Source organism: Myotis davidii, unplaced genomic scaffold (assembly GCF_000327345.1).
Source record: "Myotis davidii unplaced genomic scaffold, ASM32734v1 scaffold462, whole genome shotgun sequence".
In the NCBI taxonomy this organism is placed as follows: Eukaryota; Metazoa; Chordata; class Mammalia; order Chiroptera; family Vespertilionidae; genus Myotis; species Myotis davidii.
This window is the reverse complement of record NW_006293237.1, coordinates 836,239-846,892: the sequence shown is the minus strand read 5'-3', so window position 1 is coordinate 846,892 and position 10,654 is coordinate 836,239. Positions and strand designations below refer to the sequence as shown.

The 10,654-nt window shown below is 51.4% G+C and overlaps 1 protein-coding gene across 1 annotated transcript in view; it reads right to left on the bottom strand.

Annotated features, from left to right (window-relative positions):
• HAUS7 (HAUS augmin like complex subunit 7) overlaps positions 1 to 10,654 on the bottom strand; it is a 22,259-nt gene that overhangs the window by 7,700 nt on the left and 3,905 nt on the right. Inside the window, exons 2-7 of the mRNA XM_006766944.2 lie at positions 9,528 to 9,595; positions 6,713 to 6,774; positions 1,728 to 1,819; positions 1,168 to 1,305; positions 994 to 1,078; positions 288 to 500 (exon numbers count right to left, since the gene is read on the bottom strand). Coding sequence (XP_006767007.1) covers positions 288 to 500; positions 994 to 1,078; positions 1,168 to 1,305; positions 1,728 to 1,819; positions 6,713 to 6,774; positions 9,528 to 9,595 — 658 coding nt within the window. The remainder of the gene's footprint in view (positions 1 to 287; positions 501 to 993; positions 1,079 to 1,167; positions 1,306 to 1,727; positions 1,820 to 6,712; positions 6,775 to 9,527; positions 9,596 to 10,654) is intronic.

Below are 10,654 nucleotides of genomic sequence, written 5' to 3'. Positions count from 1 at the left end.
CAATGAGCACCAAGTGCAGGCAGCGCACAACCTCTTTCAGGCCCAGGGTCTTGGCTCAGGTAACACCCCCTGAAGTGTAGTGAGGCCCTCGAGGAGCCATCAGATTAACCTCCCCGGCAACAAGAGAATCTCCTGCCCCAACCCACTGAAGGTCCCAGGCTGAGGGCGGAGCCTAGAACCCAGCTGTGCCACTTGCTCACAGGGAGCCTGGGCCAAGCCAGCCCTCTGTCCCAGCCCTAGGGTCCCTGGCTGGGGCCTACAGTGAGAGAGGAGAGGGTGATTCTTACTTTGCGGCATGAAATCAGAGTCCTGCACACAGTTTCAACGATGGGGCCGAGCGGGTGGATGAAGGGGCAATCCAAGTTGCAGCACTCGCTCAGCTCTTTGTCGTACACTTGCAGGAAAGCCAGGACGAGCTGGTGGAAGTCAGAGATGACCAGGCGCAGCTTCTGCTCCAGAATGCCAGCTTCGGCGCTGCCTACACCAACCGCTTTCTTGTGCTGCACAAAGCCAGAGAGAGAGGGGGTCCCTTGAGGTTGCCCTGCCTGCTCATGGGGCACCAGGTCCCTACCACCCAGCAGGGGCCACCCCAGGCTTCCAAAGACCAGGGGCAGAAAAGAACAACTTGCTTTCGAGCAAGGTTGACTGGCTTCTGGCCTCAGCCCTGCCACTGCGGCCTGTGTGGGCATCAGTGCCCTCCTCAGGAGAACAAGGAAGCCAAGCCAAGGACTGCTGGGAGGGTGGCACACGAGGCAGCACACGAAAGCCTGGCGCTCAGGGCCTGGCGTGCAGTCCACCTTTGCATCTGACAGGAAGCCTCCCAGCTCTTGCCCAGAGCTTGCCTGTCTCTCCCCTTCACGTGAGCTGAGCAACCACTGCATTCTAGCCCATCAGGACCTACGCACACGCTACCTCACTTAAGCCTCACAAGCTTAGCACCTGAGCTCAGGGTAAAGAGAGGGTGCCGTAGGCCCTAGGCGCCAGCACACTCACCTCCGCCCGCAGGACCTCCAGCTTGTCCACGCTCTCCTGCAGCTGCTTGACCATCACTAGTACAGTCTTGTCATCGTTCACCTTCCTGCAGGAAGAGAAGTGGGGACACTTCCGTCACAGGCCACACGTGGAAGGAAGAGTGTCTGAGCTCACAGAACCATGCAGGGCTTATACCTCTTGCTGTCATAAACATGTGTGTTCACACGTGCTTTACAGTCAGGTCTCAGGAGACTCCGCAGATGGGGGCTGGAGAAGAGGCTGCCCAGTATCTTCTCGTTCTCCTCCCTGGTCTTCTTGAACTGCCTCTCCACACTGCAGAGAAAGCCCAGGGCCACAGTCACTAGCCGGAGCACAGCATCCGGGGACTGTGCTGGCAGCCTTTTGAGGTCCCATGGGGAAAGCCCAAGAGGATAAGCAAGAGCTGGCCGAGAGGCCAAGAGAAGGGGTCTCCTCCAGTCCCCGCCTGCTTTGGTAACCGGAGCTGAGCGCCATGCCTCCAAAAGCCCCGCCCACCAGCAGGGACAGCCCGAGCAGGCCCAACCCCTTTCACCCTGACAGCCCGGGACCTGGGCCAGTATGCACCTGCGGCCACCAGGGCAAGGAGTGAAACCCCAGCTAGAGATGTGCCTGGTGGCAGGCCCAGGTGCCCAGCAGGTCCCCTGGCCACCAGCTCCAGATGGAGAACCAAGGACACCTGCTGGCCATTCTGTGGAGGGCCTGTTCCGAGACTCTACCTGGACATGATGAGGCATCCGGTGGCCATGCTCCGGACTGCATCCAACAGCTCTTCTATGAGGCGCAGCTGCTCCAGGGTGCCACCCCGGCCCTGAGCAGGAAACACCACATGCGCTCACTGACAAGGCATGCTGGGAGCCCCCGCCGCACACCCCACCCTGCTGCGGCTAGTGGGAAAGAGAAGCCTGGTCCCCACCCAGAAACATCTCCAGTAGGAGGCCTGTCCTTCCCAGCGGATCACCCTCCCCAGCCAGGAACGACCAAGCTGATGGCACAAGATGGGGCCCTGGAGGTGGCCCGCACCGACCCTGCTCCTCCTCCCAGGCAGATCAAGGATTTGTCCCTGGCAGGCGGCACATGGTCAGCCTTCTAGCCAGGGTCCCCAAGCAGCAGCTGAGTTAGTTCCCTGCCCTACAGGTGGCTGGGATTCCCAGCAGGCAGCTGCCCAGCCAGGAGCTAAAGGCTTCAGAAGTATAAAGCCTCCCTCCTTCCAGAAAGAGGAGAAGGCTTGCAGTCAATCCCCAGGACCCACTTCTAACGCGAGAGGCCTGGCCTGCTCCAGAGAGCCATGTGAGCAAGGATGGCAAAAAGAAAGCTGGGCCTGCTGCTCCATTGAAGCTCCTCATTGCCCTGCCCTGCACACCTGCTATTCTGAGGAATGCACTAGACCAGTGGTCAGCAAACTGCGGCTCGCGAGCCACATGTGGCTCTTTGGCCCTTTGAGTGTGGCTCTTGCACAAAATACCGACTTCTGCGCATGTGCCACGAAGTTTCAATCGCACTGTACATGCGCACCCGTTACTAATGTTGTGGCCCCACCCCATAACAAAGAAACAATTTCCGGAGGATGAGGCCCAGAAATCGGGATTTTAAAAAGATTCCCAGATGATTCTAATGTGCAGCCAAGGTTGAGAACCACTGCACTAGAATGATTCACTCAGCCAGCCTCACTGGTGACTTACTATAAAGCCCTCCAAAAAGCATTTGCACTGCCTGGCAGTGTTGCTCAGTGGTTGAGTGTCAACCAAGAACCAGGAGGTCATGGTTCAATTCCCAGTCAGGGTATATGCTTGGGTTTTGGGCTCAATCCCCAGTGTGGGGCGTAAAGGAGGCAGCCGATAAATGATTCTCTCTCATCACTGATGTTTCTCTCTCTCTCTTCCTCTCCCTTCCTCTCTGAAATCAACACATGCCATCTTCCTCTCTCATGAAATGCCCACCTCTCAGAGTGGGACAGAAGGTGTCTGCAGCTGCAGACAGGTAAACGCCAGAAGGAGTATAGGGAGGCACAGAAACCAAGGTTACCACTGAGACAGTGATGACTGGCTGTGTTCTCTCCTCTGCTCTGCCCAAACCTGCACTCAGCCCAGCCCAAACCCAGAAGAGAGCACAGTGGTACACAGAGTTTTCCAGAAAAGAGCACCCCTAATGTGCAGAGAGAGCAGGAGAAATCCCCGGCCTTTTCTCGCTCCCTCTTCTTTGTTCTCTCAGATCTCAGACCTCTGGCAATAGGATGGTGGGGGTGGCAGCAGCGACCAAAGTGACTGAGGGCAGAAAACAGCAGGGGTAACACTCTGGGGGCAGAGAAACTTCCTCTCTATTTGGTGGAGCTATGGGGCCAAATCCTGCTATCCCTTCTTCCTCTCTGTCCTCCTGCTGCTGTGGTGAAGTCATGATGTGAGTGATTTACAGCTGAGGAAAAGGAAAAGGAAAAAAGCCCTTTCCCCCAGGAACCAGATCGTATCAAAGAGATGACAAGGAGGGATGAGCTCAGGAAAATGTCCCCAGAAATCTGTTTACGAATGCCTGGGCTCACCCTATCTCACCCCCACCCCCACCCCCGCCCTCTCTGCCCCATGTGAGGGTGGATCTGATCTTTTTTTTAAAATATATTTTTATTGATTTTTTACAGGGAAGAGGGGAGAAGGATAGAGAGTTAGAAACATCGATCAGCTGCCCCCTGCAGGCCTCCTACTGGGGATCAAGCCTGCAACCAAGGTACATGTCCGCGACTGGAATCGAACTCAGGACCTTTCAGTCCATGGCCCAACGCTCTATCCATTGAGCCAAACCATTCAGGGCGGATCTGATCTTGATGAGCCTTCTGAAGACTGATTACTAAGCCACGGGAGAAACCAGCGCCCAGGTCCCATGCCAACCACCAGGTGGCGCACGTGCAGGACAGACCCAAATGGCACAAAGGCTGTGGGAACTGAGCTATCACTGGGACCACAGGCCAGAGAAGCAGGAAGCTTAACACATTGTTTGCGGGTAGTTTTTATCGCTCGCTAAGAGGTGGCAAGGGCCATTTTTGCAGTTGAATAGATCGATTACCGTTATACCTGGAAGTACATACATAATTCACCATTGTATGTGTTAGAGACCCAAATTTTGTCCTTTGGAATTCGTATATCTGCATGTTAGCATCCCTTTAGAGCAATAAGAAAGTGTAAAAATAAAGGTATTTATACGTTACCCACATTCTACCGCTAGTCTATAAAAAACGTATTAAACTAACCAGGTTAAGTGCCTTCTAAAACACAAACATTCACCATAAAATTTAACAAGACCCAGAGTCAAAGTAATAGTCAAAATGTCCAGGACACAATCTAAAATTACTTGGCACATGAAGAAACCCACACAAATCTCTACTTGAATGAGAAAAGACAATCAATTGACATCAATGACAAGATGACACAGATGCTGGAGTAACCTGACAAATTTAAAGTAGTCATCATAAAAATGTTGAATAGGTCATCATGAACACTCTTGAAACAAAAGTCAAAATAGAAAGTATCACCAAGAAATCAAGATTTTAAAAAAACAAACACATGGAAACTTTAGAACATAAAAATAGAAAAACTGAAATTAAAAACTCACTGATGGACTCAATAGCAAAATGGAGAGACAAAGGAAAGAGTCAGTGAACTTGAAAACATTAACAGAAACTATCGCCCTAGCTGGTTTGGCTCAGTGCATACAGCACTGGCCTGCGGACTGAAGGGTCCCGAGTTAAATTCCAGTCAAGGGCTCGATCCCCAGTAGCGGGCAGCCGATCAATGATTCTCTTTCATCATTGATGTTTCTCTCTCCCTCTCCCTTCCTCTTTGAAATCAAGAAAAATATATACTTTTAAAAACAACAACAAAAAAACAAACAAAAACTATCCAATATGAGCAACAGAGAAAAAACAGATAAAACTTTCCATGTATGGCAAAAGACACAAACTTGCAAATTTGTGAAGCTGAGCAAATCCAAACAGGACAAACACAAAGAAATCTTCCCACAAACACATAATCAAATTAATTAAAAAAACTAATGACAAAGAAAACAACGTTAAAGTAGCGGGAGAAAAACAATGCATGACCCACAAGGGGGAAATGATTCAAATGACTGCAGATTTCTCAACAGGTCCTGTGGAGAAAGAACTGCTAAGCTAACCCAAAATTCTGTACCTAGTGAAAATATCTATCAAGAATGAAGGGGCCTGGTCTGAGGGGCTCAGTGGTTGAGCGTCAACCTATGAACCAGGAAGTCACAGTTCGATTCCCGGTCAGGGCACATGCCTGGGTTGTGGGCTTGATCTCCAGTGTGGGGCATGCAGGAGGCAGCCAATCAATGATTCTCTCTCATCATTGATGTTTCTATCTCTCTCTGAAATCAATAGAAATATATTTTTTAAAAAATGAAAAAATTGTTGAAGGCAGTTCTTCAGATGGAAGTGAAACAATACCAGAAGGAAACTTGGAGCATTACAAACAAAGGAAGAATAAAATAAAGAACAAAACCCCATTGTCAGATACAGAAAAAGCATTTATAAAATTCAAAACCCTTTCATGATAAAAACTTAACAATATAGGAATAGAAGGGAACATCTTCAACCTGACAAAGGACATCAATAAAATAAAAATAAAAACCACTGGAGTGGCTCAGTGGTTGAGCATAGACCTATGAACCATGAGGTCATGGTTGGATTCCGGGTCAAGGCACATGCCCAGTGAGGGGCGTGCAGGAGGCAGCTGATCAATGATTTTCTCTCAACAATGATTCTCTTATAACTCAACAATAAAAAAAACCAGATAATCCAATTAAAAGTGGGCAAAAGAATTGAACAAAGACATTTCTCAAAAAAAAAATATCTATCAATAGCTAATAAGCACACGAAGGTGCTCAACATCATTCGTCATCAGGGAAATGCAAGTTAAAACCACAATGAGATCGCCCTTGCACCCACCAGGATAGCCGGAACCAAAAAGACAACAGTAAGTGTGGTGGGAATGTGGAGAAACTGGAACCTCACACGTTGCTGGTGGGAATGTAAAAATGGTGCAGCCACTTTGGAAAATGGTTTGGCTGTTCCTAAAAAGTTAAAAGTCAAGTTACTATATGACCTAGCAACTCCTTGCCACATACCACTCCTAGCTGTATACCCCAGAGAACTGAAAACATGTCTTCCGTCAAAAACGTATACAGGAACATTCATAGCAACGTTATTTATAGTAGCCGAAATGTGGAAATAATTACTTCAATTTTTTTTAAAATATTAAGAGTAGAGGGCAGGGTTTCTTTCTTTGAATCAGGAGTGACGGATGGGGGTGGGAGGGTGGATTAGAGCCGCCTCTGTAGAGAAGCCTGCAGTAAGGCAGCACATGGGGAAAAATGCATGGGCTCGGGAGTCATGGGCCTGGGTTTGTCACTGGGTGACTTCGAGGGAATTGTCACCTCTCTTGTCAAATGGGCCTAAGACAAGTACTGCTGCCAAGGGTGGGCGTGACAATTACTGACATGTTAAGTACTTACCACAGTGCTGGTGTGTAGAAAGTCATCAACCGAGTACAAGATGCACTCTGTCCCTTTGGTCATCAGAAGCCTCGGCCTCCTCAGCAATGGCTATGCTCTACTCAAGGAAACCTATGGGTTCCTGCCCTGGGGGGCTAGGGAACAGGGGTGGGGATGAGTCGGGGCAGAGAGGGCCCTCTCTTACCATCAGGATGTCCCCGGTAACCGGCCCAGTCAGCATCAGCTCACGGCTCACTGACAACATCACTGTTGGAACACAAGGATTCTATTACTGCAGATACCCACCCAAATAGGAGAGGACGTCATGCACCCAGGGGTGCAGGGTTCCCAGTAGTTCTCAGGGAATGGTGTTCCTGCTCCAATGGCAGCAGGTCCAGTGCCCACAAGGCCTGAAAGACCCAGGTGGATAAGGAAGCAGGTGGACCACACACCTAGGTGCTAGGACTGCCCTCTTGCTGTGTGACCTGCACCCAGTCACTGCCCCTCTCTGGGCATCAGTTTCCTCACCTAAAAAATAAGGGGTCAAATCCCATGGTCTTCCATACAGGGACCTACAGCTGCCTGAGGAGCTGACAGAGGTCAGAGAACCTTCCAAACACTCCGTGTGCTGCCTTTTCAGAGACCTCACCAGGCCAAAGCAAAAGGAACCATTGCTCCCATTTGTCAACTTCCTACACACCTTTCATGTCATCATCTCCTTTCCTCTTGCCACCAACCCTAGGAAGTGAGCCTTAGTTTCATTTTACAAGTTGGGAAACTGAGTCCAGGGTGCCCTGGGTATTTTCTGAGGAACCATTTGGTATACAGAGAAAGGCCAAGACTTGGAGCCAGAAAGCCTCGGGCCAGAGCCAACTCCACACCCCCCACCTAGCACAGTGGCAGTGTTCTTACCCTCACAGGCAAAGCCCATCTCCTACCCCACGTGCCTCAGTGACAGAACAGGCAGAACTCTGGCATCTGCTTTGAAAGGTTTGGTGCAGGAAGCAAGCAGCGCATCTATGAGAAAGTATTAGTAATCCTGGAACACTGTACCAATGCCAGTCATACCCCCAAGCACACCTGCTCTGCCCACAGCCCTTAACCCCAAATCCTTGTGTCCTCCCTGGCCCCTCTCCTGCTTAGCCTACATCCAAGCCTCGGGGAGTCTGGCTGGCCCTCATCCCTTCACTATAAATCCAGGATCTGGGCAGCATCCTGCTCCCACTCCCCCTCCCCCGCCCCCATTTCTAGCCTGGTTCACTGCAAGACCCTCCCAATGGTCTCCCTGCCTCTGTCTGGGCCTCCTATTCCCAGCCCAGTGGTCCAAGGGACCCTGTGAAACCCAAAGTCAGGTTGCAGCTTTCCTCAGAGTAAAGTCAACATCCTTCTATGGCCCACAAGGCCTGGCTGGATCTGGCCCCATCCCTCTCTGACCTCACCCCACCACTCTCCCCTTGCTCTCCACTCAACACCAGCCACCTGGGCACCTTCACTGTTCCTCAAAGCTGCCAGGCACACACAAGCCTACCCCAGGCCCTTTGCACTTACTGTTCTAGTGCCCTGAACACTATTCTCCTTGGCATTTACCGGACTCCCTTCCTCCCTTCCTGCAAGTCTCTGTTCCAAAGAGAGGACTTTCCTGGCCTTCTTATATCAACAGCACAACCCTTCTCCCAACCTACCCAGGAACCCCTTCACCTGCTCCTGCCTTTGTTTGTAGTGCTTCTCACCATCCACATACTGAGAATCTGGCTGCCTTCTTTGCTTATTACCTGTCTTTCCCCGCTAGCACCTAAGCACCGTGAGAGCAGTGTAACTTCTTGCTGCACTGCTTGCACCTAAAACAATGCCGGGTGCTCCACTAAGACTCGTTCGATGGACTGGTGATTCCCATTTACACTCTTTGACAAGCACTCACGTCTATCACCTGCTTGGACACTCAGCACACTCCCACTAGGGGGGCAGGGCTGAGGTTATCATGGCACTTTACAGAGGAGAAAGCTGAGGCCGGAAATGGCAAGGTCAAGGCTGTGGGTTGGGGTTAGCACCTGTGCGTGCATGTGTGTTAGACAATGCAAGTGCTGTCTGATGGCCAGGCTCACCGGGCTTGGACGTGGTCCTGTCAGCAGGGAAGTAGCGGATACAGTGCGGGACACAGTCAGCCTTGCAGGCTCCGAGATACAATGCCCTGTTCTGGCCTATTTGAGCCTCAGGGACAACTGCACTCAGATACAGTGGGGCCTTGACTTACGAGTTGAATTCTTTAAGGAGCTCATTAACTCAAATTACTCTATCAACTCAATGCAAAAAATCAGCCGAGAGAGCTGGTATTTCAAAAAACTCGTTAGTCGAGACACTCGTAAGTCAAGGCCCCGCTGTAATTAATTTGGCAGTGCCGGCTGGGACATGGATCAGGACTCCAGGGTCCAGTTTACTCCATCCTGGTGCGGTTGGGCCAAAGGCAGGCCCGTGGAAATTTCAACCTTTGGAGACATCACGGTGAAGATGAAGAGTTAGCCACCACCCCGAGGACCGCAATTGCTTGCCCTTTATCTAATAATGCCCATTACTGGGCTACAGACAGTTTCTGCCAAGAGAGGATTGAAAAGAAGTGGTCACAAGACAAGCCCCCGGGGCCAGCTGCCGGTGTGCTCCTAGGAATACCAGGTGTACCAGGTGTAGTGTGCACGTGCACACACCAGTGACACAGGGACGTAACCATCAGTGGCATCGGCAGGAACCGCTGTCTCTGCCCACAGTGCCTCAGGAGATGGACTGGCAGGGTGACAGGTTCTTGGTCTTATTCACATGCCCCTACGAGAGCAGCTCACCCATTTGCTACATCAGTGGGGGAGGAAGCCTGATTCTAGAAGATTCTAGCAACATCCACAGGGTGTGCACCATCCAGAAGAAAACACCAGTCCAATGGGAAAGTCATACCTCACTAAGGAGGCCATGCACATGCTCAGAATTGCCCAGAATCCACCACCCAACTCCCAACTCCCCTCACACAGACTCACCCTGGATCTTCGCTTCTTCTGGGGTCCTACTTGTTGGGTTGAGAACCGGTGCCGAGGAGGGACAGGCCCTGCAGGTAAAGAGCAAGACCCCTCCTTATACAAACTCTAAAAAGTGAATTACTGTCTGGCCGGTGTGGCTCAGTGGTTGTGCATTGGCCCATGAACCAAGAGATCGTGGTTCGATCCCAGTCAGGGCACATCACGGATTGCAGGCTCAATCCACAGAAGGGGCATGCAGGAGGCAGCTAACCGATGTTTCTCTCTCTCCCTCTCTGAAATCAATAAAAAAAAAAGTGTGTTTTGTTGTTTTTTTTAAATCCGCAGTGAAGGTTTGCGGGGTTAACTCCAGGTCACAACTTTAAGCCATTTGGGGGCTCCTAGTATTATGGGCTCCGGGTTCACAAGCACCACCTCCTGGGTGGTGAGACAGCAATTCTAGCTGCCCCTCCTAGTGTGGCGGAGCCTCAGCCTTGATCACACCACACAGATAAATGAAACAGTGGCCACTCATAAGCATCTTGCCTTAAGATGCTGAGCTGATGGACAGAACCCTTTCCAGACACAGACCACATCCAAAGGCAGTAAGGGCCACAGTGCCTAGCAGGCAGCACGAGTGACACGCAGCTCAGGCCTCCCACTGGGTCTCCTCTGAGGAGGCCATGGTGTGAGCCCCAGGAGCGGGTTGCCATGGTGGGACCTTCCTACATAAAGACAAGAGGCATCAAGATACCTAGAGACCACGCCTTCTCATCACACTGTTCCATGGGGAGGGCTCATTGCTCCTTCCCTGGGGCCATGCCTAGAAATGCCTTGTCCCAGGCCACACCTGCCCTGACCATGCTGGGGCCCTGGGAGCTAGTGGGGCCTGGGACCCCTGGGACTGTAGTAGAGAGGGGGCTGGACCCAGCAGCCTCAGCTGCTCAGCTGCACCTGTCTTCATACCTCATTAAGGCAACACAGCCCCACCCCATCCCTGTTCTGCCAAAAAAGGCAGGGGCAGAAAGGGCAGGAGAAAGCGCCCACCCTGTGAAATGCTAGGAGGCTGGCCCCTGGGCCTGCTTGCCAGGCAACATTCCCACTCACAAGGCACCAAGCACTGGTGAGTGCTCAGCGGGCCAGCAGGCTGA